The 25,227-nt window shown below is 39.9% G+C and overlaps 1 protein-coding gene across 5 annotated transcripts in view; it reads right to left on the reverse strand.

Moving 5' to 3' along the window:
• Positions 1-25,227, reverse strand: part of LOC122559665 (dedicator of cytokinesis protein 4-like) — a 456,397-nt gene that overhangs the window by 13,852 nt on the left and 417,318 nt on the right. For 2 of the 5 annotated variants that reach the window (XM_043709518.1, XM_043709516.1), the window contains 6 exons: positions 19,518-19,639; positions 14,229-14,349; positions 9,732-9,813; positions 9,467-9,576; positions 7,266-7,338; positions 885-1,001 (listed from right to left, as the gene is read on the reverse strand). In XM_043709518.1, the coding sequence (XP_043565453.1) occupies positions 885-1,001; positions 7,266-7,338; positions 9,467-9,576; positions 9,732-9,813; positions 14,229-14,349; positions 19,518-19,639 (625 nt within the window). The remainder of the gene's footprint in view (positions 1-884; positions 1,002-7,265; positions 7,339-9,466; positions 9,577-9,731; positions 9,814-14,228; positions 14,350-19,517; positions 19,640-25,227) is intronic. The other 3 variants (XM_043709517.1, XM_043709520.1, XM_043709519.1) reach the window with 3 other exon arrangements.

The following is a 25,227-nucleotide window of genomic DNA, read 5'->3' on the forward strand; positions in this document are numbered from 1 at the left end:
CCAGTCCTAGGCCTGCTGCAGTGTTCCAGCAAAGCTTAATGTAATCTGAAGGACAGGAAGCTCATTTCTTGACTTGGGACTTAACCACCTTCAGGACTCAACCTTGATGACCTTATACCGTGAACACTTTCCTCAATATTGATCACATGGTCAACACTTTCCTTCCCTGGCTAGGCGACATCATCAGTGCTTGGGAGCCTCCTGCGAAGCGCTTCTTTGATGTTTCCTCCGGTGTTTATAGTGGTCTGTCCCTGCCGCTTCCGGTTGAAGACAGGAAGGCAGCTAACAATCCGCATACATGAACACAAGCACTGATGATGTCGCCTAGCCAGGGGACGAAACATTTGCAACAAAAACTTCCAGCTCGGCGAACAGAACCACAACAACGAGCACCCGAGCTACAAATCTTCGCACAAACTTTGAACTTTCCTTCCATTTTATCTGCCAAAGCACCTTGTTTGCCTGGTTTTGCTCTCAGCAGGGTTGACCTATTTTCTGCTATGAACATCTGTCACTAACATCTGCTCTCAATCTATATCACTTCTCTATTGCCATTAGCATTCCTGTTTCCATTGCTTTGTGCCAGACCATTTGTTTCACTTGCTCCTCCTTCCTTTATTTTGATACCATAAAACCAATCACCTTTCCATGCTCGTCAGTTCTGAAATAGTGTTATATTGGACTCAAAACATTAAATCAGATTCTTCCTCCACAAATGTTGGCAAAGCAGCTGGGTTTCTCCAGCATTTTCTGTTTGTATTATAGAATAATGGCCATTCTGATTCGTTGTGCCAGTAGTCTTCATATAAATTTCTTCAAGTGGTTTTGTCAAAATGCCAAGGTTTGGCCATTAACTGATTTGGAGATTGACTACATTATTTTACCTGTATGTGGTGGCCTGGGTGGGACAGGAGGTGACACCAGCCTTGCACTGTCTGGTACACAGTTTCGAGCTTCCTTACCACTGTCTAGACTCCAACTACTAGGAGTTGGATTCATTACTGTGAAAGAATAATACATGCACTGTTTAAAGTCCTGTAACGAGTCCCCAATTAATTTATTCCATTCTTTTATGTTTGGGGTTATATCTTTCAGTGGATTGGCTTGTGTTCATTAACATACATTAGCTTTCAAGTTCCACAATGTCTCCAAATTAAAATTTTCATCCTTCTGTTCAAATCCTTTAAACCTTGTGCTCCATACCCCTGTAAGCTTCTTTATACTTTCATTTCTCTTTCAATGCCCATGTTCTCTAAATTTGACCAGTTAGGAATCCTGTATTCCATTCACTTTAATTTGTTGGCCCTCCCTGTAGCTCGCCAGGTCCCAATACCTCGAACATCTTACTTCTCTGCTTCTACATCTTCCAAGATCTATCTCTTTGGCTACATTTTTGATCCACCCTGCTAAAAAAGACCTTTGGCTCAGAGTTCAGTTTTGTCAGACTAGGTCTCTATGAAGTGACTTGGGATTTTTTTCCAGGTTAAAGGCAATAAATTATTGCTGTAAATAGGCATATATTTCAAAATGCATACAGCTGATAGGTTGTCATGCACTACGAATTATACTACATTCGTGTATGACACAATAATTTTCCATGAATATTTATCTGAATACTGAATATAATAAAAAGAAATATTGATGAACTGGAGCACTCTAAAGATACTGGTTTTGGGCGGGGGAAGATGTTGTATTAGTGCATTGTCCCACTCTTGTCCCAAAATGCCTGGGAATATTCAATCATTGTGCAAACAATCAGGGAAGCATTGTCATCAATACATATGAGAGACAGAATCTGTGATAAGCTGTTCCTCCAATCATTGATGGCTCTCCCCCTCAGTTTACTGTTCATAACGTGTATGTTGTGACCAAGGGTGTACAATTTATACATATCATATGGGCGTTGGTAACTTTTGAAGATTTTTTAAATCCAAAAACAAGGTCAGAGAGTAATTCTGGAAGTTACCTAATTGAGTATGTGTCAGAGACCAGATGACTGCAAAATCCCCTCTAGTATTAATGGAAATCTGGGCACAACAGGTTTTTTTGTAATTCATTCATGGGATGTGGGCGTGGCTGGCCAAGCCAGCATTTATTGCCCATCCCTAATTGCCCAGAGGGCAGTTAAAAGTCAACCACATTACTGTGGGTCTAGAGTCACACATAGGCCATATTGGGTTATGATGGCAGATTCCCTCCCTAAAGGACATTAGTGAACAAATGGATTTCTTCAACAACTGACAATGGATTCACGGTCATCATTAGACTCTTACTTCCAGATTTTACTGAGTTCAAATTATACCATTTGCCTTGGTGGGGTTCAAACCCGGGTCCCCAGAACATTACCTGGGTTTCTGAATTAACGGTCTGGTGAAAATACCACGAGACCATTGCCTCCTCTAACAGGCAGAGCAAATGAATTAGACTGCAAGGTTTTGTTTCCGGTTCAGAAGAATTTGGGATTTTATTTTTGCTCAGTTCAGAGGACACTGGCTTTGAGATTACAAGCAAGTTTAGTTTCTCTCCTGGAGAAAGGATTCAGTGCAGGTCAGTAACAAATCACCTCAACAGAAGGGTTTAAGATTGTGAAGCTTGTAAGACAGGAAAAAATGGTTAGAAATCTGCAGATTATTAGAAAAGAGAACATTTAGACTCTCAGATTTGTGAAAAGTTCATGTCAACAGATTTGGTAAGGACTCATTTAACTGTGCCCACAATCAATGGAAAAGAACCTAGAATTAGTTATTTAAATAAAACCTTAGAGTTAACAGATTGAAAATATGTTTTACTGTGTGTTTTGAGATCAATCTAACTGCCTGTGATATTTGGATCATTGTTTTATTTCTTTTGTGTAATACACTTCCATCCTGTTGTTAAAGGAAATATGCAGCCTCATGGGATTGCCTCAGTGACTAACTATCACATTAACCAATTAAACAAAAATAAACTAACAAGCCAGATTTCATTCTAAAATCTGACTTGTTCAGTACCACCATGAGATGGGATCATAAACTATTGTTAGCAAGGATAGGAAAGAAACAGTCTCCGATTCCTTAAGCAGTGAGCTGTAGGGAAGGTAAATGGTGGTGGTGCACAATTCTGAATGTCTAAAGCTGCCTGAGACTTTTATTGGGGTTCAGGCAGTTTCAGGTCAGCTGGGGCCTCGGGGAGGAGCTGTCTACAAGGCTGGAGCAGGTTGGGAAGTAGGTGGTGGCAAAGGCAAGGAGGGGGAGGCTGCAGGTGGGAAGAGAAAGGTAATAACAGTGAGGGAGAGGGAGATTGCAACTGGCAGGAAGAGTAGACTGCAAGAGGGAGAAGAGGAAGAGGTTGATGCAGGGATGGGGAGAGAAGGAAACCACAATGGGGATGAAGTGGTGGCTATGAAGTGGCAAATAGAGACTGTAAGAGATAGGAGAAAAGATGGAGGCTGCACTGGAAAGAACAGTGTCCAAAAAGGAGAGAAAACTACTTTAAACTGTCAACAAATTAATATGCAGCTAATTAGGGCCAATGAACTTGAAATTGCTGATGAGATGAATTCCTTGAAAATTAATATGGAATCTCTAGCTTTACACTGCACAAGCTCAGGGGCTAGAAGTATAAAAATGTGATGTATTCCCTTGTAACAAAAACTGTCAATTATTCAATTCAAATCCAATACTGAGATCAGAGATGATGAAAATAAAGCTTTTAACTGCCTGGTTAAAATCTTCCAGCATTGTACATGTGAACTAGAAGCAGATTAGTTGTGACCTCAACAATCTGCAGATTTTAGGGCTGGCTATGGCTAAAGTTAACATAAAATGTCCAAAAGTGGTTCTCAGTTGACATAAAATGGCTGAGGAAGATTTTCAACTAAAATTGCAGACTTCCATAGCCTAATGGTTGAACTTAAACTATAAGTTGGAGTAATGATCACTTGTGTAAAAGAAGTGATGTGGAGGAGCCGGTGTTGGACTGGGGTGGACAAAGTCAAAAATCACACAACACTTAGGTTATAGCCCAACAGGTTTATTTGAAACTGCAAGCTTTCGGAGCTCCCGCTCCTTCCTCAGGCAGCTAGTGGGAGAGAATTTAATTCTGTGTCCTTTTATTCTCTCTCACTCGCTGCCTGAGGAAGGAGAGGTGGCTCTAGAAGCTTCTGGTTTCAAATAAACCTGTTGGACCATAACCCGGTGGCATGTGATTTTTGACTCTGCAAAAGAAAGTATATCCAAGTTAATGAGATTAAAACAAAACAGTGGGTCTTGTGAAATGCATACAATGGAGTCCTGCTGGATAAGAACTATATTTCTGTAGACATTCAGTCTCAGTTAGACTTTTAACAAGATAGTGGGGGTCGAGATTAGAGTGGTGCAGGAAAAGCACAGCAGGTCAGGCAGCATCCGAGGAGCAGAAGTTGATTTTAACAAGATAGCGCTGAGTAACTGGTACAGCAGCTAACATTTGGAATGTGGTTGAGTAAGACAGGTTGGGAAGGCCTGGATAAGGGAATCTGGTAAACATCCTTGGACAACCTAAAGCTATCATGGACAGATCTCACAATCACATGATTCATCTGGTTGGATAAATGTATAATCATATGATTGGTTTGTAACAACCAAAAGTGGGCTAAAAACACAAGTACTAAAACTGGACAAGTCCCTGAAATGCACAAAGCTTTCTTCTCACAATAAACTCTCTGATGCTATAAGCATACCTGGGTATGAAGTGATCTTATATATCTTATTCAGTCATTACACCCAAATACAGGCATGTTTAGGGTGATGGCATTGCGTGTGTAGAAATGGGTCAGTTATTTTGTAAAGAAATCTTTGCTGCTAACAGTGGATCTTGGGTTGAGGAATGACAGATGGAGTTTAATGCAGATAAATGTGAGGTATTTTAGTTTGGTAACAAAACCCAAGACAGTTAATGGTAGGGCCCGAGGGAGTGTTGTCGAACAGAGACGCCTAGGCATACACGTACATAGTTCCTTCAAAGTGGCATCGCAGGTAGACAGGGTGATGAAGAAGGCATTTGCCATGCTTCATTGGTCAGAGCATTGAGTATACGAGTCATGAGAGAGCACAGACAAGATTAATAGCCAAGGTTTTTTTCCCTTCATAGGATAAGTGAGTCCAAAAGTAAAGGGCATTGATTTAAAGAGAAAGGAGAAAACTTTAAAAGGGATTTGAGGGGCAACTTTCTCACACAAAGGGTGATGTGTATATGGAACAAGCTGTCAGAGGAAGTGGTGGAAGCAGGTATGATTACAATATTTAAAAGACATTTGGACAGCTACATGAATAGGAAAGGTTTAGAGGGAAATAGGCCAAATGCAGGCAATGGCACTAGTTAAGTTTAAGAAAGCTGGTTGGCTTTCTGTTTCTGTGCCTATCTTATGCCACCTCAAAAGCAAATCTATCTGAAAATTAATGCTTTCCTTGTGCAGTATAGCTTTAAGTTTAATGCTGCATAGATAAATATTGAGAATATTTATTGAATTATTCTGATTATACATCCGTGAGTGTCCAAATTCCCCATACACCATCACAAATACAGAAGACATTGTTATAACTTGACTGTATCACTCAATGAAGGAGCTAGTAAGAACAGAAAAGGAAAAAGCCAAAAAGAAAAGCTTTGAAGGAATTTAAGTGTTAAAAAAGTTCCTTCAGCCCATGTACTGCTCATTCCAAAAATTAAAATTCAGCATTAATTAGTTGTGTTATGAAGTTAAAGACATGTACTGTATCTTAAAGAGAGAATGAATGCTGTTTTGCATTAAGAGCTTATAAACACCTGTCATATGCCTAACTAGCAGTCCCAGATTGTACTGGAAAATTGAAAAGATGTAACATTTGGCTGTGGTATAGATATCTGAGTTGGTTGCTGTTTTGACAACAATTTGAATTTAACCAGTTTAAATTATGCCCCAGGATACTAAAACCCAATTGAGTTAGAATTTATTGTTTTTGTCAACAACAAACCAATGACATGATCCAATGTTGGGGGTACAAAAAAGCAGGCAGTTTGAAAATCAGACAAAGTAACTGCCATCGAGAGCGATAAAGAGACCCAAAAGATTGAAAGACTCTCTATCAAAGGTACCTTTTTCATATGAAACATCATCACAGTAAAAAGAAAGATGACAACTCAGAGAGATCTTCAGTTGAAGGAAGAAAGACAGCAATGATGATAGTCACTGTATGGTTTTGAAATTAAATTGCTGTAATTTTAATAACTGTTTGTTGGAACAGTATATTGTTAGAGTTGGAGGCAGATAATAAGCAGTTAAGAGAAAGAGGGTTCAGAGTTGTGAACAGATGTTGTTTAATGTTCACTTTTAGAGTTAAAGAATAAATTGATATTATTTTCTTTAAATAGTGGAATTTGAGAGTTCTTTGTCACTCATATTTTAAATAGATTATGAGGTGAGGTGAACTGAGCTTTTCTGGGTGTTTGGTTTAATTAACAGTTCACTGCCGTGTCGTAACAAACTATGTGTGTGGACAGAGCAGTGATGTGTGAAACCTAACAGACATTTATAAAATTCTGCACAAAGGAAGGTGAAATGGATAACATCTGTACTTTATGATTGGTGCTGTAATGGTCAATTATGAAGCTGAGATACTCAAAAAATTGCACACCACATGTTCAACCATGGCAAATACAATTTTTTAAAGATAACAGAATATTGAACTCCAAGCAAAAATGTTTAACTTGAATCCATCAAAATTGTAAGAACTTTATGTTCTGGTCAAACCAACTCAAGTTCTGTGAACAGTTCCAATCGTGGAAAATGAGAGACAGTGGAGAGAATACAGAGATAAGCTATCAAATCACTCTCAAACACTTTGATCTCCACAAGAGGCACCTGAGAAATAAATTTACAGATAGGAGAGTGGAAAGAAGCAACTTCAGAATGTTGCTTTAAATTGAACAAAGAGTACTGCAAGCATTCACAGCTACAAAGTAAGTACATTTAAGACAGTATCAGGAAACTATTCTTTGAAAAACAGATAATCAATGCAATAAATATTTTCTCAAGTAGTGCAGGTAAAAATCCTAGATTCATTTAAGATGCTGAAATAGAAAGACTATGGGGTAATTCAGGATGAAAGGATTATGATGGCCTGCGGGTTCTCCTCATCTGTACATTCTGATCTTGTGTTCAATTTCTAGACTGAGCAACTGATATCTATTGTCCAATACTAATTAACAACAATGTTACTTACTGAAAAAAAGGTATATTTAGAAAGGAAATTACAGCATAAACCCACCTTTTTCAGGTGCAGATAAATTGGGATCACTTCTGGGCATGCAGGGATCACCAATCTGCTGGGTAAGTGTCTGCTGATGAACAGAAGGTTGAAACAATGCATGAGAAGCACAGTTCATAAAATATAATAAATTGGTACAATGCCTCTCAACCACTAGCTAAAGCACCAATCAGAAATAAGACATTCTTATAATAAAATATCTGGTAAAATTATGGCATTGTAAAAGACCACAACAATTCAACTTTGTTCATAATCAACAAGGGATTTTTTTTTTATGAATCCAGAATCTGTCGTAAAAGATATATTTTGGTGACAAGCTTTCAAAATGAAGATCATTGCTAAAAATCTTTCCACAAAGCAATTTAATTTCATATCTTGTGCAGCATTATCAATTATAAAACATAAATGGTCACCTCATACATCACCAAAGGACACTGTTTCACATCAGGATATGGGGAATAATACACAATCAGCATTTTAATCTCCCCAAGGTTATAAATAAGTGAGGAAAATGCAAAATCAAGTTGAAAAACAGATTACCATCCTCACTGTATATTATCTTGTGACTTGTGTGTGGAAATGAAAAAAAACAAATCTAAAGCAGCAGTTTTCTCTTAATTTCATTTGATGATCTTGTTAACTGGTGTTGATATTGATCTGTTCAGGATTGACAGATAATAATCTTCACTTTCATCCTGTATGTAAGCCTCTATTCTTTTATTCTGTGTTCAGGACACACTTAAAGTCCTTCATCAAAATAGTTTCAGTTAACTGATTGAATTCCACTTTTTCATGTTGTCAGGAGTGTAGAAGTCGTTGAAGCAGATCCTAAGGTCAGCAGCACTGGAGCCTTTCATCTTTCCAGTCTGGGTTCCAGTTTGAATCCATCAACAAGCAGAGTCAAGAGGATTAGTGACACACTGTAACTAAAGACACTGACTCATTTTTTTGTGCAGAGTTTATAATGTCCCTGTCACTGACAGTATTACACAACTTCCTTTTATAATGGTCGCTCCTCCCTGACACCCTTGCCAAGCCTCACAGTCACTTGCTCACTCCCCCCCTCCACAACGTTCACTCCAAAAATGCTAACCCCTCCCAGACACCCCAAAATGCTCACTGTACTTACCCACCTTAGAAAATGCATTCTTCCTCCCTCACTATATTTCAACAATGCTCTCCTTTAAACAATGCTCAACGCCTCCTGGCTCACCCCCATCCTTTCCATCCTGAACAATGCAGCAAACCATTCCCCCCACCCCCTCACCGCCTCGATAAAGCTGACTCTTCTGACATCAGTTGGATAGGTGCCAGGGAATTCTGGAGTGGTGAGCCGATGAAGTGCAGCAATTAAACACTGTTTAGAGGCTGGGAGAACATTGTTAGGAAGAGGGCAGATGGCAATGCTTGGGAGGGAGTTGGGCAATCAGAGGAGAGGGGTGTGGGGCTTACTCACAATGACACAGCTTGTAAACTGTCAGGGATGTGTGGATTGTGAGCAGAATTAGGGGACGTTATGTTGAGCTGTGTTTGTAGTGGAAGCTAAGTGCACTGAGCTGTGGAAGGGGGAAGTAGCGGTGTGATATGTGTCAACGTTGCTGTTGTACTGGAATGCTTTGACACTCCAGCTGATTTACTTCAAGCTGAAATCATCAGCAGCTGCAAGAAAAAGGTCAAAGTGAATCTGTCGAAAAAAATTGAGAAAGTAAAAGGGCAGACAGTCTGGATGGGTTCTGGCAATCACATTCCAATTCACAATTGTGCAGTAAGCCAAGCAGGGAAAAGCTGGCATTGGGAAATTTAAACTTCATGTACATGTAATGTGCATGTGCACACATCAGAACTTTCTCAGAGTCGAGAGGCATATCAGCAACTTAAGGTGGAGCCATTTTCCATTCCCACATCAGAAGATACAGGCCTTTGTTTCCAAAGACCATTTAATCACCTATGTGCCAACTTCCCTTTGACTGTGTTTTGAATAAGACATGTATCCAACTTTTATTTTCCACCAAACTAATCACAAAGCTTAAACTACTTTTTCTCAGAAGAAATGGTTCATTCTATTTTAAATGCTTTGATAAAGTCCACATTTAGGAACTGAAAACATCAATTACAGGGCAGCTAGAGTTTTGTATGTGGCTTTTTGTATTTTTATTTGAGAGAAAGAATGACACTATGTGCTTTCTTTATCATATGCTTACCTGTGCAGGTTCCATAGATATTGGATAAATGGCACTACAAGGTCGTTCTCTGGGAGACAAACATGTATTTTCTCTTGAATGTTTGTGTTTATCAGATAGCAGCGGGGAACCTAAAATATACAGTAAGGAAACAAATGGTCTTTCTTTTAAGCTGTTTGGCCATAATAGTTCTATTAACTCTGAAATAATTCAGAGCTGAAAATATTTTACATCTTTTAATAAATAGTTTAAATGTTACCATTTTAATTGGATTGAACAGACTTACCTCTGGCACTGGATGGAGCTGAACTAGTAACATTTGGAGATGCTGAATGAGTGGAGCTTAAGCTTGAGGTAGATGGACTTGCCTACAAATAATACACAATTTGATTATTAACAAAGCAACTTGACTTTTAAAGACCAGTAACTCACTCCCAAACTGTTAAGCGAATCCTGACCTAATTTTATTATAAAGTCTGTTATAGCATCACATCCTAGAGAATTCGGGGGGAAGGCGATGGTCTAATGGTATTATTGCTGGGTTCTTAATCCGGAGACCCAGATAATGTACTGGGGACTGATTTTGAATCCCATCATGGCAACTGATGGAATTTGAATTCAATTAAGAAATATCTGGAATTAAGAGTCTAATGACGACTAACAATCCATTACTGATTGTCAGAAAACCCCAACTGGTTCACAAATGTCTTTTGGGAAGGAAACTGCCATCCTTACATGGTCTCGCCTACGTGTGACTTCAGACCCACTGCAAGGTGGTTGACTCTTAACTGTACTGTGGGCAATTAATAATGGGCAATAAGCTCTGGCCTAGCCAGCGATGCCCTCATCCCGTGAATGAATAATAAAATAGCTAGCCGTACAGGGGCAGGTGTATTTAACTAAATAAATGCTTACATTAGATTTAGCATTACTGCTGGACACTTAGAAATAACACACAATAGGTGTTCAGTGGTGCCAAGTGAAGTACATTAATGTATATTATATATTTAATATTAATATTATATTATTAGTAATATTATTAGTATATTGTTGGACCCATGATGTTGAAGATTTTCAAATGCAATCAGAAACAGCTGGGTTGTGCATTTCTCACATTTCCTCTCAAAAACGACGAACTGTGAAGAAACACTGAATGGTTTTGCTGATATTATTGGTAATTCACTGTGATCAAAGCAAGTTACCTTGTCAAAGTCAAGAAAGTTTAGCTAACATAGCAACAAATCAATTAGTGTCGGTGAAGTTACTGGATTTTTGATACAGCTGCACATAATTATTTTAATAAAACCTAGATGACTACCAAGAAAACATTCTATCATGTAAAGCAGCCTATCAAGTCTCAACAAATCAGCAAAAAGGAGAAAAGTAAATAATTGCATGCTCCTAAAGATGCATGCTAGCTATTGTTAATTTAAACAAAAATATAAATACACTGGTGAATGATATCAGAGTTAGTCTGACATTGCCAATGCTAGATAAATAAGAAGCTCAGGAACTGTTTGAACAAAGTCAGTGTAAATTAATGCAGTAGCTATGATTTTAAAATAACATATGTCTTCACGATAGACAAATTAAGTGATTGTAACAAGGTCAACCAGGTGGACCTCAGAATAGGAGTTCCCTGATTGGGGCTATTAACCTGGTTCAATTAGGGAGCCCTGGAGGACAGATAAAAAACAGCAGACATCTAGTTCACTCCGAGAACTGGCTCTGAGGGAGCTGGATTAGTGTCAAGGAATTTACACATGTAAATAAAGGGTGAATTGGTGATGGGATAAGAGTTATTCCAATGTAGAGATATAGTTGCCTGAATAAGTGAAGCTCAACAATAGTCAAGAATCCAGATGAAGTAGCTGGCTTGATTGGTTATCTGCTGCCTTAAAACATACATTCCCTCCATCATCCACTCCGCGTAGCTACACCCTACACCAGCTACTATATGCACAATGTAATGCATAAAGGGATTTTCAACAGCATTTTCCAAACCTGCCATCTCTACCATTGAGCAGCCAACTTGCTCCAACAGCCCCTTCAAGTCTGGATTAGTGGTGCTGGAAGAGCACAGCAGTTCAGGCAGCATCCGAGGAGCTTCGAAATCGACGTTTCGGGCAAAGACTTTTGCCCGAAACGTCGATTTCGAAGCTCCTTGGATGCTGCCTGAACTGCTGTGCTCTTCCAGCATCACTAATCCAGAATCTGGTTTCCAGAATCTGCAGTCATTGTTTTTACCTTTTTAGCCCCTTCAAGTCACATTGCCTTGACCTGGAAATACTTAGGCTTCAGCCTCTCCTATTTTTCATCCACTGTCCTCCCTTGGTGACAGCATCCCATAATCAGATCATCAGTTTTCACACATGCACTGATAACATCCAATTCTAGCTCATTACCAGCACATCAATCGCATGGTGGCTCAGTGGTTAGCACTGCTGCCTCACAGCACTAGAGTCCCAGATTCAATTCCAGCCTCAGGTGACTGCTGTGTGGAGTTTGCAAGTTCTCCCCGTGTCTGCGTGGGTTTCCTCCGGGTGCTCCAGTTTCTTCCCACAGTCACAAAGATGTGCAGGCCAGCTGAATTGGTCATGTTAAATTGGCCATAGTGTTAAGGTGCATTAGTCAGAGAGAAATGGGTCTGGGTGGGTTACTCTTCGGAGGGTCGGTGTGGACTGGTTGGGCTAAAGGGCCTGTTTCCACACTGAAAGGAATCTAAAAAAAAATCCCTCAATTTGTCAGATTACATATCCAGCACTCAATGCAGAATTACTCTCCAGTTAAACTTGGGAAGATTGAAGATATTGTTTTTCAATCCCTATCTAAAACTTACTTCTTTAATTGGAAATTACATTCCTTTCCCCTGGCCATCATCTAACTCAGACTATCCGCAACATTGATGTCACATTTTACCCAGAGACGAGCCATGAAGAACATAATGCACCACCACTAAGATTGCTTATTTCCATATCTGTAACTACGCTCAGCGTCATCCATACCACAGCTCCTCTGCTACTCAAACCCCATTTGATCTAATCATTCTGTATGGTATTTATGCTCCACTGCTGAGTAACATTACCCACAATGTCTTTTAGTACTTCAAAAAAATTACAAGCTTAACATCACTTCTGAACCATTTCTTTTTCATAGCCCAAACTGGTCTAAAAAGAACTGCAGCCTCCAACCGGGAGCATCAAGTAATCAGAAGGCACATGTCCCAGAAGGGTCTCAAATTACTCTAAGACCCAGTTAGTTTTGATCAAAGTAGCCAAATTGTCTTTGTAGGTACAGACCCTCTGCAATTGCCTCAGTAGAGGAGGGGAGAACTTAGGAATTGCCAACACTTAGTGAAATCTGACAGAGGTACAGACCACATATATCTACATTCTGTAAACTGGCATATTAGGCCCTGCTAGGAGTTCAGACAGGCAAAAGGTGCTGGAAATCAGAGTCTAGATTAGAGTTGTGCTGGAAAAGCACAGCAGTTCAGGCAGCATCCGAGGAACAGGAAAATCAACGTTTCGGGCAAAAGCCCTTCGTCAGTAATGAAGGCAGGGAGCCTCCGGTGTAGAGAGATCTCTCCACCCCGGAGGGTCCTTTCCTTTATTACTGACGAAGGGCTTTTGCCCGAAACGTTGACTTTCCTGCTCCTCGGATGCTGCCTGACCTGCTGTGCTTTTCCAGCACAACTCTAATCTAGACCCTGCTAGGAATTCAGGCAGGAATTCACAAAGTCTGGATTGTTACAGAGTCAATTATTAATCTCTTATCGCATTACATGCTGCTGAAATTACTGGTGCAAATGTCAACTATTAGTGCATAAAGCAGAAACTTTACAGGTTTTGAATGTAAATTAATCAATTGTAAAATCCAGGTGATTTATTGGTGGTGGTAAACAGGTGAAAAAGATACTATGGGTGATTTGATGATAGGGAAAAAAAATGTTCATTTGTGTGTAAGAGCAGTTCTTCCATGCAACCAAGGAAAGTTACCCCAAGGTCAGTGACAGCTATTTTAATGAACAGTTCAGTTTTGAGTCCTCCCACACGTCTCATAAATGGAAAAGAAGCTGCAACTGCACAGTTTTCCACTGATGGAGACAACCCCTATGCCGATCTAAATTTGTTTTCCAAACTGAAACAAATAAAGATACAGAGAATGACACAAATTATGTGCAAAAGGTTTTTGCAGATGGACAGTGTTTTCAGGGTAAAATATTGTGGACTGTAGCAGTTTAAGAAGGCAGGTCACCACCACATTTTTAAAGGTAATTAAGGACAGGCAATAAATGCCAGCCCAGCCCAGCCAGCAATACCCATATCTCATGGGTGAATAAAACAACACTTGAGCCACTTTCTATCTTGCATCAGCAATATCTATTGTACAGAAATGTCTCATTTCTGAAAACTACTTATGTCAATGGACGCAAGACAGCTACATAAATTTAGCCAGTTCAAATATGGAGATGTTGAAACAAAACTGGAAACACTGACTAGAAGAATATTGTCAGGGCTGGGGGTCAGTTAGCTCAGTTGATCGGACAGCTGGCTTGCAATGCAAAAGGAAACCAACAGCCTGGGTTCACTTCCTGCTCCAGTTGGGTGACCACGAAGGACATTTTTCTTTTAATCTCTCCTCTCACCTGAAGTATGGTGACCCTCAGATTCAATTACCACTAGACATCTCTTGAATGAGAGTGCAGCCCTATGGCCTGGGAGGACTATAATGACTTTACCTTTATTATCAGTGATTTCCATTTGGAGAAGACGTGATATACCTGCATTTGAAAAACTTCATCAGAACTTTCAGACTGCCCAGTGATGTTGCTAACTTCAGCTGATGCTTGTGACGATAATGAAGAAGAAGAATACCTGTTGAATGCTGGGTAACTTAATGGACTGCAAAAAACAGCAAAGCACACACCAGGATTAACAAATTGACATTGTTTATTTTGCAGCATGAGTAAATGATGTGCTGCATTGAAAGAAATTTTAAATAAGTTGCTCAATAGTTTAAAGTCCAATATTTTACTATTTTCCTTATTGACTTTGGTGGTTTAAAGAGCAGGAGGTACTCATAGCAAACTAGTACATAAATAAGCCACTCTCTTCCCAATGCTTCATACAACATGCTGGTTGTTCATTGAGAGTTCGTTTGACAAATATAAAGACAACCAGCTATTTGCAGCTTTAAAGTGTGGATTCTTGAAGTTCACATCTCAGTCTCAACTGACGTACATGAGCTCTCAAGAACTTTGCAAGAGCTAGATTTGCCGTTGTTTGCCAACAAAGTATAAGGAAAGGGTATAAAAAACAAAGAATTGCGGATACTGAGAAATCAGAAAAAACAGAAATTGCTGGAAAACTCAGCAGGTCTGGCAGTATCTGTGGAGAGAAAGCAGAATTAATGTTTTTGGTCCAATGACCCTTCATTAGTGTTATGAAATGTTAACTCTGCTTTCTCTTTAATGCAAGGGATGTTTTGAAGGGTTATGAGGGGATCACTGTCACCTTCAAACTGAAGTGAATTTCTTGACACGTCAACCAAAAAGCAGCTGCAGGAAATCCCAAACTGGAATGTTTCCAGTTAAGACCTGAGAGTTGTAGTGCAGGAATTGGAAAAGAGAAGAGAATAGGATGTCAGAATGTGAACGTATTGAGAGATTAATGATCATAGACATGAGCCTACATTGAACCCAGTCAGCATTGATTTAAGTTAGAAATATAAATCTGCCTTTGCAAGGACCACACATGTTTTATTATTACTATTTTAGAAAAAAAATTTGGATTATGAGTTCTTTAAAAAAAGACTTGAAATACAAGTAGATCTGTGAGGTCTCTTAGAATCAGAATCAGAGTCCATGCAGCACAGAAACAGACCAGCTTTCCTAAACTGAACTAGTCTAATTTGCCTGTGTGGAGCCCATATGGCAGTAAACCTTTCCTACCCATGGACCTGTCCCAATGCCTTTTAAATGTTGTAATTGTACTCGCATCTATCACTTCCTTTGGCAGCTCATTACATATACATACCACCCTCTGTATGAAAAAGTTGCCCCTCAGGTCTCTTATATCTTTCCCCTCTCACCCTAAACCAATGCCCTCTAGTTTTGGACTCCCTGACCCTGGGGAAAAGACCTTGGCTAAAGACCTTATCTATGCCCCTCATGATTTTATAAATCTTTATAAGGTCACCCGACAGCCTGTTATGCTCCAAGAAAAAGAGCTTCCCCCCACCATCTGTCCAGTGTCTCCTCAGAACTCAAACCCTTCAGTCTTGGTAGCATCCTTAGAAATCTTCTTTGCACCCTTTCCAGTTTAATAATATCCTTCCTATAGCAAGGTGACCAGAATTACATGCAGTACTCCAAATGTGGCCTCACCAATGTCTTGTACAGCAGTACATGAGTTACAGATGCTTTAGAAGAGTCAGCAGCTAAGAACAAGCAGCTCCAAAGCAATAAATAGTTTGTGTGCTGCTAACAATCAATCCCCTGTGGTCCTCAAGAAAATTTGTCAGCCATCACTCTTCTTCAATGAAGTACTCTACCAACCTCTCAAACCTACTTTCTTGAAGACTAGGTGGGCCTCTGAACCATCTGATATTATATTGAATCAGAGCTGCAAAGGAGCACCATGACAATATGGCTCACCAGAACAGAGACATAGGATTTGTCTTCAAAATGGTTAAGAGTGCCCCAACACTTAGAAATTCCCAATGGAGGCACAGAAAATTGTCTTCTAAGAGCCAGCTCTCTGTGTTGTGATTATGACGAGGTCAGCCAGTGGACCTCATACAATGAGTTCCCCGATTGGGCTTGTTCACCTGGTCCAATCAGGGAGCCCTGGCTGACAGATAAACCAGGACTGTCACCTACACACACACAACATGGGTGCTGAGGAAAAATAAGCACTGCTGCAGTTAGGCAGTAGTGGGGGGGGGTAAAGAAAAGAAGGGCAGAATGCTGTCCTTCATGAAGCTGGACATCAGCCATGCAATTGCGGTTAGATAAGGATTCTCCCAGATGTATGCTACAATTATTATCCATCAGGGTTTGTACCAATATACAAAACTGCTATTTAGGGTATCATCAGCCTGTACCACCTTTTAGCAGATGACAGAGAACATCTTATAAGGTCTACCCAGGTCACCATTTATATAGATGATGTGCTAATAACAGGGGAGATCAATTTTGAGCACTTGGAGAACTTGGTCAGAGTCCTTAGATGTTTCTCCAAGGTGGGCATATGCCTTAGAAGGGAAAATGTGATCCAGGCACCCTTAGTGACCTCATGTGACTACTGGCAGCATCATGAAAGAATCCGTAACGGTTTTAAAACTTCTGGACAGACCCCCAATCTGGACAGTCACAGCTGATGGTGATGAGGGAAACTAAAGGGCCACCACAATCAGAATTGAAACCTTTTTTGACCTGGAGATATCAGATCAGAGTTGAGAATTGTATGATATTATGCGGTGCAAGAGAGTGATTGTCCCGAGCAATGTCACAACCAGATACTGGCTGAACTCCATCAGGGTCATCCCGGGATTTCCAAAATGCAGATGTTGGTGAGAAGTTATGTCTGGTGGCCAGGACTGGACATTAACATAGCCGCATTGGTGAGGCAGTACCCAGAGTGCCAACAAGGACAAAACCCACCACCACCAGCTCCCCATATTTGTGGGAATGGCTGGGTAAGCCCTGGACTTGGTTACATGTTGATTATGCACGTCCTTTCATGGGCTCAATGTTCTTAGTCATTGTAGATGCCCATTCATAATGTTTGTACATGCGTAGAGTTCATTCGTCAAACATGGTGGGGGGTCGCTATGGAAATACTGCATGCATCCTTTGCAATACATGGACTTCTAGAAGTGTTGGTTACAGATAACATTGTTTACCAGCAGGGAATTTGATTATTTCCTAAAGTTGAAGAATATTCGACATAAACACAGTTCCTCCCATCCATCATACAAACTTTGAAGGCAGGTCTAAAGAAACAGCTTACAGTTTCACTAGGGGGGAAGGGGGGTGAAATGGCACCAGGAACATCAGTGCCAGACACAACACTCCACTACGCGAGAGAGAAAGTTTACTCGATAGGATGAAGTTTGGTGTAGGAACCACAGGAATGACCCTGCATGGATAAGAGGCATGGACGACACAAGGTCAGGTCCAATAATAATGTATAATGTTTGGGTCGGTGTGACCGTCCTGAACAAGCATGTGGACCATATGAAAGGTGCAAACTTGAAAATGCTGTGGGAGCAAAATGTGCCCAGCTCCTTGACATCTGTTCTGGAACCCATGGATTGTCCCTCTCTGTCAAACATTGAAGAGACCTTGAGGTGCACATGGCAGATGGAGAAGAGGATGAATTTCTTCCGAGATGCTCCGGGCAAAAGAGGTGAGCTACTGTGCATTACACACACCCTGAATCAGAGACAGAGTTGGAGGAATCTGTTCCAATGCTAAAACACCCCAGCAGGAGCTTCAAAAAAAAAATAGCCGATGTCCTCACACTCAGAGGGAAAAGGATGTAGTGATTGTAACAATGTCAGCCAGGTGGACCTCACAGAATATGAGTTTCCTGATTGGGGCTGTTAATCGGACCAGAGAGGCCTGGCTGACAGATCAGGAGGGTCAGACATCCTGTTGTATCTGAGAGCTGGCTCTGAGGGAGCTGGATCAGTGTCAAAGACTCTCCATATGTAAATAAAGGGTGACTTGGTGATGGGATACCGGCCTCTGTGGGGTTATTTCACTCTGGTTGAGATTCTTTTATTGTATAATTAAAACAGTCTTTTGATTTAAGTCTAATCTTTTTTTAACCTTGTGCCAATCTGAATGAAATGTGGCCACTGTAAAATACGAAAAATAAATCAGCATACTTTGTGTATTGAAATAACTTTGAGCTTTGCTGGAGTGTTCAAATGGAATGTGTCTGCTTGATGGATGATATCATGACCATAGTGGGAATATCCCAACTGTCTGCTCTCCTCTCAGTGCTGCGACTAACTCCCAGTTACAACCAATCCAAATCCTGTTGCTGGGCAGTTACTTTCTTTATCCAAATAAACTAATGCCAGCCTGTCCCACAAAAGTTTCAAAATCACTTTTCAGCTAAGTTATATGCTTATGATTACACAAAGATATTGTGAATCTGGTCATGAAAAAGGAGGCATATGTCAGGTAGAGACAGCTTGGATCAAGTGAATCCCTTGAGGAGTATAGAGGATGTAGGGGTACACTGTAGGGAGGGAATTCAGGAGGGCCATTAGTGGACACGAGATAGCTTGGGCAGATAAGTTTAATGAGAATCCAAACAGATTCTACAAGTATAATCAGGCAGAAGAATAACTAGAGAGAGAATAGGACCCCAAAAGATCAACGGGGTCATCAATGTATGGAATCACAGGAGATCCTAAATGAACATTTCACGTCAGTACCTATTGTGGAGAAAACCACTCAGATGTCACATACGTTGAGATGTATAGATTGATAAGGTTCTTTCACATGAATTTGGATGGTTGTAGAAGGGCTGAATCAAAATATTAGCATTATGGGATTACGGTATTTAAATGAACCATATGGATTTAACTCTAGTACCACTTAGTTCCTGTGGGTGGAGAGAAATAAAATTGTTGCTTGGATTTTGTTTTTCTGTAGGAAGGTTGTATTTTTGCAACTCCTTGGGCAATGTTTTCCTCTCCCGTCTCAACTGAACTATGCGGTTAACATGGTATTATTACTTTAGCCAAAAGTGCCCAACAAGAAATATGGTTTTCAAATTACATAAACATGTGAAATTATTTCAACAATGAAGAGCTGTGGGGTTAAGAAAACAACACTAGAATTAAATTGTGCTCTATCAGGAAAAATAACTATATGAAATTAAATAGTAATGCTCTTTCAGCTACCTGATCGAATGGGTAATTAGGGAGATGTGTACAACACAACATTTTTTACTTTCGTGCTCTCCGTATAAAAATAAAAAAGAATCAGGAATCTTATCTGCAAAAAGCATTCACTTGTAAAAATAAATCATTTTGGAGATCATCTTACCTGCGTCTGTTGACAAGTCTGGCTCCATCTGGACTTACAGCACCCAACGTGGGATTCCTGCAGGTACGTGGGCTCCCGTTGGTTAAGTGTATTGGACTCACACGAGCATATCCTGGAAAATCCTGTAAACAGATGTAAGATATAGCTTAATTGTCAAAATATGCAGTTGTAATAACAGCAAAATGCTGTTTACAATTTGTACTCCCATGCAAAACATTATGTAAATAGACCTGAATTTGAGGCTGCAAATGGAAATTTCAGCGGATTAAATTTAAATCAGTGCCACAACCATATCTATGGACCATCCTGCAAGCTGAAATCAAGAATTACTTCATGGTGTTTTTTGAAACCATCCAAGCTTAATTTAATTTCTCAAAATAAATACTCAAGAATATGTCCATAAGCAATAATAAAAATAAGGCTTCAATCTAACATTAACTCCTATTGTTTGACAGTGTTTTTGGGCATGATGTGGAAGTGCCGGTGTTGGACTGGGGTGGATAATGTTAAAAACCATGCAACACCTTGTTACAGTCCAACAGGTTTATTTGGAAGTACTAGCTTTCAGAGGGCTGTTCCTTCATCAGGCAAGTAGTGGGGCGGGATCATTCTGTGTCGTATTTTTTAGTTTTTTGGGCACAGTTGCACCATCAGTACTAACATTATCAAAACTTTGGTAGTGGCTTAAACCAAAAGATTACCAAATCAAAATTGAAATGGGATTGAATGTCTGAATCAACAATAAGGAAAGCAATTATTACATATTTATCACTGATGCTCAGTTTGTATAGTGTCAGGGCCACTCAGATCCTGCCTTTATCCAGCCTCGGACAAAAGAACTGAACTCCAGAGGTGAAGCGAGAGTGACTTTCCTTCACAGTATTTGACCAAGTGTGGCAACATTAGAGCCCTGGCAACATTGGAGTCAATGGAAATCCATTAGTCTATGTTAGACCCAGCAAAAAGGAAGATGGTTGTGATTGTTGGAGATCAATCATCTCATTCTGAGGGCATCTTTGCAGGAACTGCGCAGAATAGTGACCTCGGATCAACCATCTTCAGGGGCCTCAACAACCGTTCCTCCACTGTGAGTACTTACGTGGAACGCCCTGCCTGCAACAGTACTAGACTCGCCGACTTTAAGGGCATTTAAATGGTCATTGGATAAACATATGGATGATAATGGAATAGTGTAAGTTAGATGGGGTTCAGATTGGTTTCACAGGTCAGCGCAATATCAAGGGCCGAAGGGCCTGTACTGTGCTGTAATGTTCTATCTTCTATTACTGTGGAGATCTCCCATACCCTGAGGAGTATAGATTTATAAGGTCAGAAGTTATTGCACAATGTTCCACACCGTTCATTGCTTCTCAGATATTGAAGAGGCTGGTGTCTATATGCTGCGAGGCCACCAATTTGGGCTGCTAAGTGACAATTAACATTCAGATGACAGAAGTGCCAGGCAAATTCCAACCAACTCCCCTTGACATTCAATGGTATTATAGTTGCTAATTTCTCCACCATCAATATCCTGGGGTTATACTGACTAGTAACTGAACTGGACTAACCACATAAATACTGTGGCTACAAAAGTAATTCCGAGGCTAGGAATTATGCAGCAAGAAAAGCTTACCCCCTACCTCCCCAATGCCTGTAAACCTTCTACAAAGAACATGCCAGGATTGTGATGGAATACTTTCCACTTGTTTGAGTGGAAAGTGCTGTTTCAACAACACTCGTGAAGTTCAACACCATCTAGGATAAAGGTTTCTGCTTGGACTGTGTAGGTATCCACCATTTTGAACATTCACTCCCTTCATCACTGACACACAGTGCAACAGCGTGAACCATAGGGAAGATGCTGTGCAGCAACTCAATGATTCCTTGGGCAGCACCTCCCAATCACGACAACCTAGAATGATGTGGTGTGCAGATACATGTGAAGATTTGCTTCAATCTACACACAACCGGACTTAGAACTAGATCATTATTCTGTCACTGCTGAGGGATCAAAATCCTCAAACTCCATTCTCAACAGCGCTGTAGATGTGTCTAAACCCCAATCAATGACTGTAGCACTTCAAGGCAGCAGCTCACCACCATGTTCTCAAGAGCAAGTTCGGATGGGCAACAAACGCTGACCCGGTCAGCAAGGTCCACATCCCTTGAATGAATAAAAAATTTCACGGTAACATGATTAAAATGTATCCACTGACATATCCTTTAAAAATCTAAGAAATCAGCACAGGAGAAGGTCATCCTACCCTTCAAGCCATCACCACCATTCAATGAGATCAAACACCATTTCCTACACCATCTTTGTATCCTTTGATATTTTTAATATATAGAAATCTATTAATCTAAGTACTAAATGTACCCGGTGAGAGTCTCCACAGTGCTCGAGGTGAAGAGAATTTGAAAGATACATCATTCTACTTTTCTCTAAATAGTCAGAGATGTACAGCAGGGAAACAGACCCTTCGGTCTAACCCGTTCATGCCGACCAGATACCTCAACCCAATCGAGTCACACTTGTCAGCATCCAGACCATATCCCTCCAAACCATTCCTATTCATGTACCCATCCAAATGCCTCTTAAATGTTGCAATTATACCAGCCTCCACCACATCCTCTGGCAGCTCTTTCCATACATGTACCACCCTCTGCGTGAAAATGTTGCCCCTTAGGTCTCTTTCAAATCTTTCCCCTCTCATCCTAAACCTATGCCCTCTAGTTCTGGACTCTCCGACCCCAGGGAAAAGACATTTATTCTATCCATGCCCCTCATAATTTTATAAACCTCTATAAGGTCACCCCTCAGCCTCTGACGCTTCAGGGAAAACAGCCCCAGCCTGTTCAGCCTCTCCCTATAGCTCAATTCCTCCAAACCTGGCAACATCCTTGTAAATCTTTTCTGAACCCTTTCAAGTTTCACAACGTCTTTCCGATAGGAAGGAGACCAGAAATGCACGCAATATTCCAACAGTGGCCTAACCAATGTCCTGTACAGCCGCAACATGACCTCCCAACTCCTGTACTCAATACTCTGACCAATAAAGGAAAGCATACCAAACGCCTTCTTCACTATCCTAATGTCTTGTTCTTTATTCTATGGTAGTATCCCCTTGATTCTAAGACCTGTCAGCCAAAGGAAACATTTTTCCTGCATCTACCCTGTCAATCCCTATTAAAATTTTGTACAATTGAATGAGATCACCTCTTATTCTTCTCAACCTCAGAAAATATAGGTCCAGTCAATGTAACATTTACTCATACAACAATCCCTCCATCACAGGAATTAATTTGGTGAACCTTTGCTGGCAAGTATATCTTTGTATGGATAAGGTCAGAAGTCACACACATGTCCACCCCAGGCCAACACCAGCACCTCCACTTTGTGTGGATAAGGATATCAAAAGTGCACACTCTGAGTATGATATCACCAAATAATAATCTTTACTTATATATCATATCAAATCATCTCATTATCCTTTTTGGTTGTTTGCTGTACCTCCATGTTAACTTTCAGTGGCTCATGAATACAAATATCCAAGTCCTTTTGAAAGCTAACACCTTTGTAAATTCATTTACTAGTCAATAGACATCATTGGCTTTTCTGGTATTTAATGCTTATCTCAAAATGACCAGAGGGCGTTAAGAGTTAACCATGTTGCTTCGGGACTGGAATTACATGTAGGTCAAACTGAGTAAGGACAGCAATTTATTTTCCCTTTGAAGGGCATTACACTACAATGGTTTTCATGACAATTGGCAGTGATTAGATGATTGCCATCAGGAGAGCTTTTTATTCCAGATTTTCATTGAATTCAAATATCACCACCTGCTATGGTACAATATAAACCCATGTGCCTGGATAACTAGCCTGGGGTTCTGGATTACTAGACCAGTGACATTACCACATCACAACACCACCTTCTCAGCCTCTCAACACTTAAGAAATACTCTTTATTTCTGTTTTCCAGCCAAAGTTGCGTATTTCTCCACACTGTATTCCATCTGCCAAATTTGCCCACTCACTTCAGCTCTATAAAAGCTCTTTGCATAAACCTCAAAACTCCCACTCCTCTCTTTTGTGCCATCTGAAAACTGACAATATTACATTTAATCCTCACAAATATTCAGTATAGATTGTAAGTAGCTGAAGCTCGTGCATTGACACCTGCCATACCCCGCTTCTCATGAATCAGCTTTCAACCAGCACACCACTATATTCCCTCCACAATTTTACACGTGTTATTTTTTATTTACTAACCTTTTGGGTTGGACCTTATCAAAAGATTTCTGAAAATTGAAACGCACCATACCCACTTCTTCTCTTCTCATCAAAAAACTACAACAAGTTTGTTAGGCACGATTCTCCTTTCATAAATCAGTGATGACTCGGCCCAATCCTACCATTATTTTCTAATTTGGAGATGCCTGCGATGGGTTGGGGTGGGCAAACTTAAAAATCCCACAACACCAGGTTATAGTCCAACTGGTTTATTTGGAAGCACGAGCTTTCAAAGCACTGCTTCTTCATCAAACGGTTATGGAGCAGAATCATAATTCACAGACTTTATAGCAACAGGATTGCAGTGACATGGAATGTAATATCAAACAACTTTAGCTTAAGTCTTGTTTTAGAATGATCATGTTAGTTTCAGTTCCTTCATATGTAAATCCCAGAAGTTTTTTTGAAATTACATTCTCAAGATAGCTTTTAACAATAGGTGCCATCTCAACTCAGATAACATTGAAGGTGTGAAGTGAAAGTCTTATCTTGCTCAAAAACTGCATAAATCCATCTCAAATTCTATAAATCCCACTTTGGAAATAGAATCAGTTTGACCTAACATTGGGACACAGACAGACTTTAACTTCACACCTTCAGTGATGACATGTATTGTTAAAGGCTATCTTGAGAATGCAACTTTAAAAAGTTCTAGGATTTACATATGAAGGAACCAAACCTAACATGATCACTCTAAAAGATGAAAGATTTAAGCTAAATTTGTTTAATATTACATTCCATGTCACTGCAATCCTGTTGCTATAAAGTCTGTGCTGTAGGATTCTGCTCCAAAACCACCTGATAAAGAAACTGTGCTCCAAACGTTAGTGCTTCCAAATAAACCTGTTGGACAATAACCTGGTGTTGCATGATTTTTAACATTATTTTCTAAGTGTCTTTTTATCACTTTATTATAAATTTTAACATTTTCCCTATGACTGAAGTTAGGCTAACAGGTCATCGTTAGCCATTTTATCTCTCCCTCCTTTCTTAAATATGTTGTTATATATAAAATTTTTAAAGATGACTACCAAACACCTCTATAGCAATTTCTTTCAAAATTCTGACGTAGAACATCTGGTCCAGAGGATTTATCTACTTTAAGTCCCCTCAAATTTTATAGTACTAGGTTTAAAACTAATATTAATATCTTGCAGTGCTTTGGTTACACTAGTCCCTAGCTTCTCCATTATCTGTAGGAGACTGATAATTTTCTCTGTGAAAATAGAGGCCAAGTATTCATTTCATTTCTATGCCATTTCATTTCTTTCATTTTCAAATTCTCCTGACTCTATTTATAATGGATCTAGCTTACATACCCATAAAAACGTTACAGCCTGTGTTTATGTTTCCTGCTCGTTTACTACCATTTCTATTTTCTCTTGGTTTTTCTTTTCAGAAGTTAAAATGAATGAA

The sequence above is a fragment of the Chiloscyllium plagiosum genome, chromosome 19 (assembly GCF_004010195.1).
Source record: "Chiloscyllium plagiosum isolate BGI_BamShark_2017 chromosome 19, ASM401019v2, whole genome shotgun sequence".
Classification (NCBI taxonomy): domain Eukaryota; kingdom Metazoa; phylum Chordata; class Chondrichthyes; order Orectolobiformes; family Hemiscylliidae; genus Chiloscyllium; species Chiloscyllium plagiosum.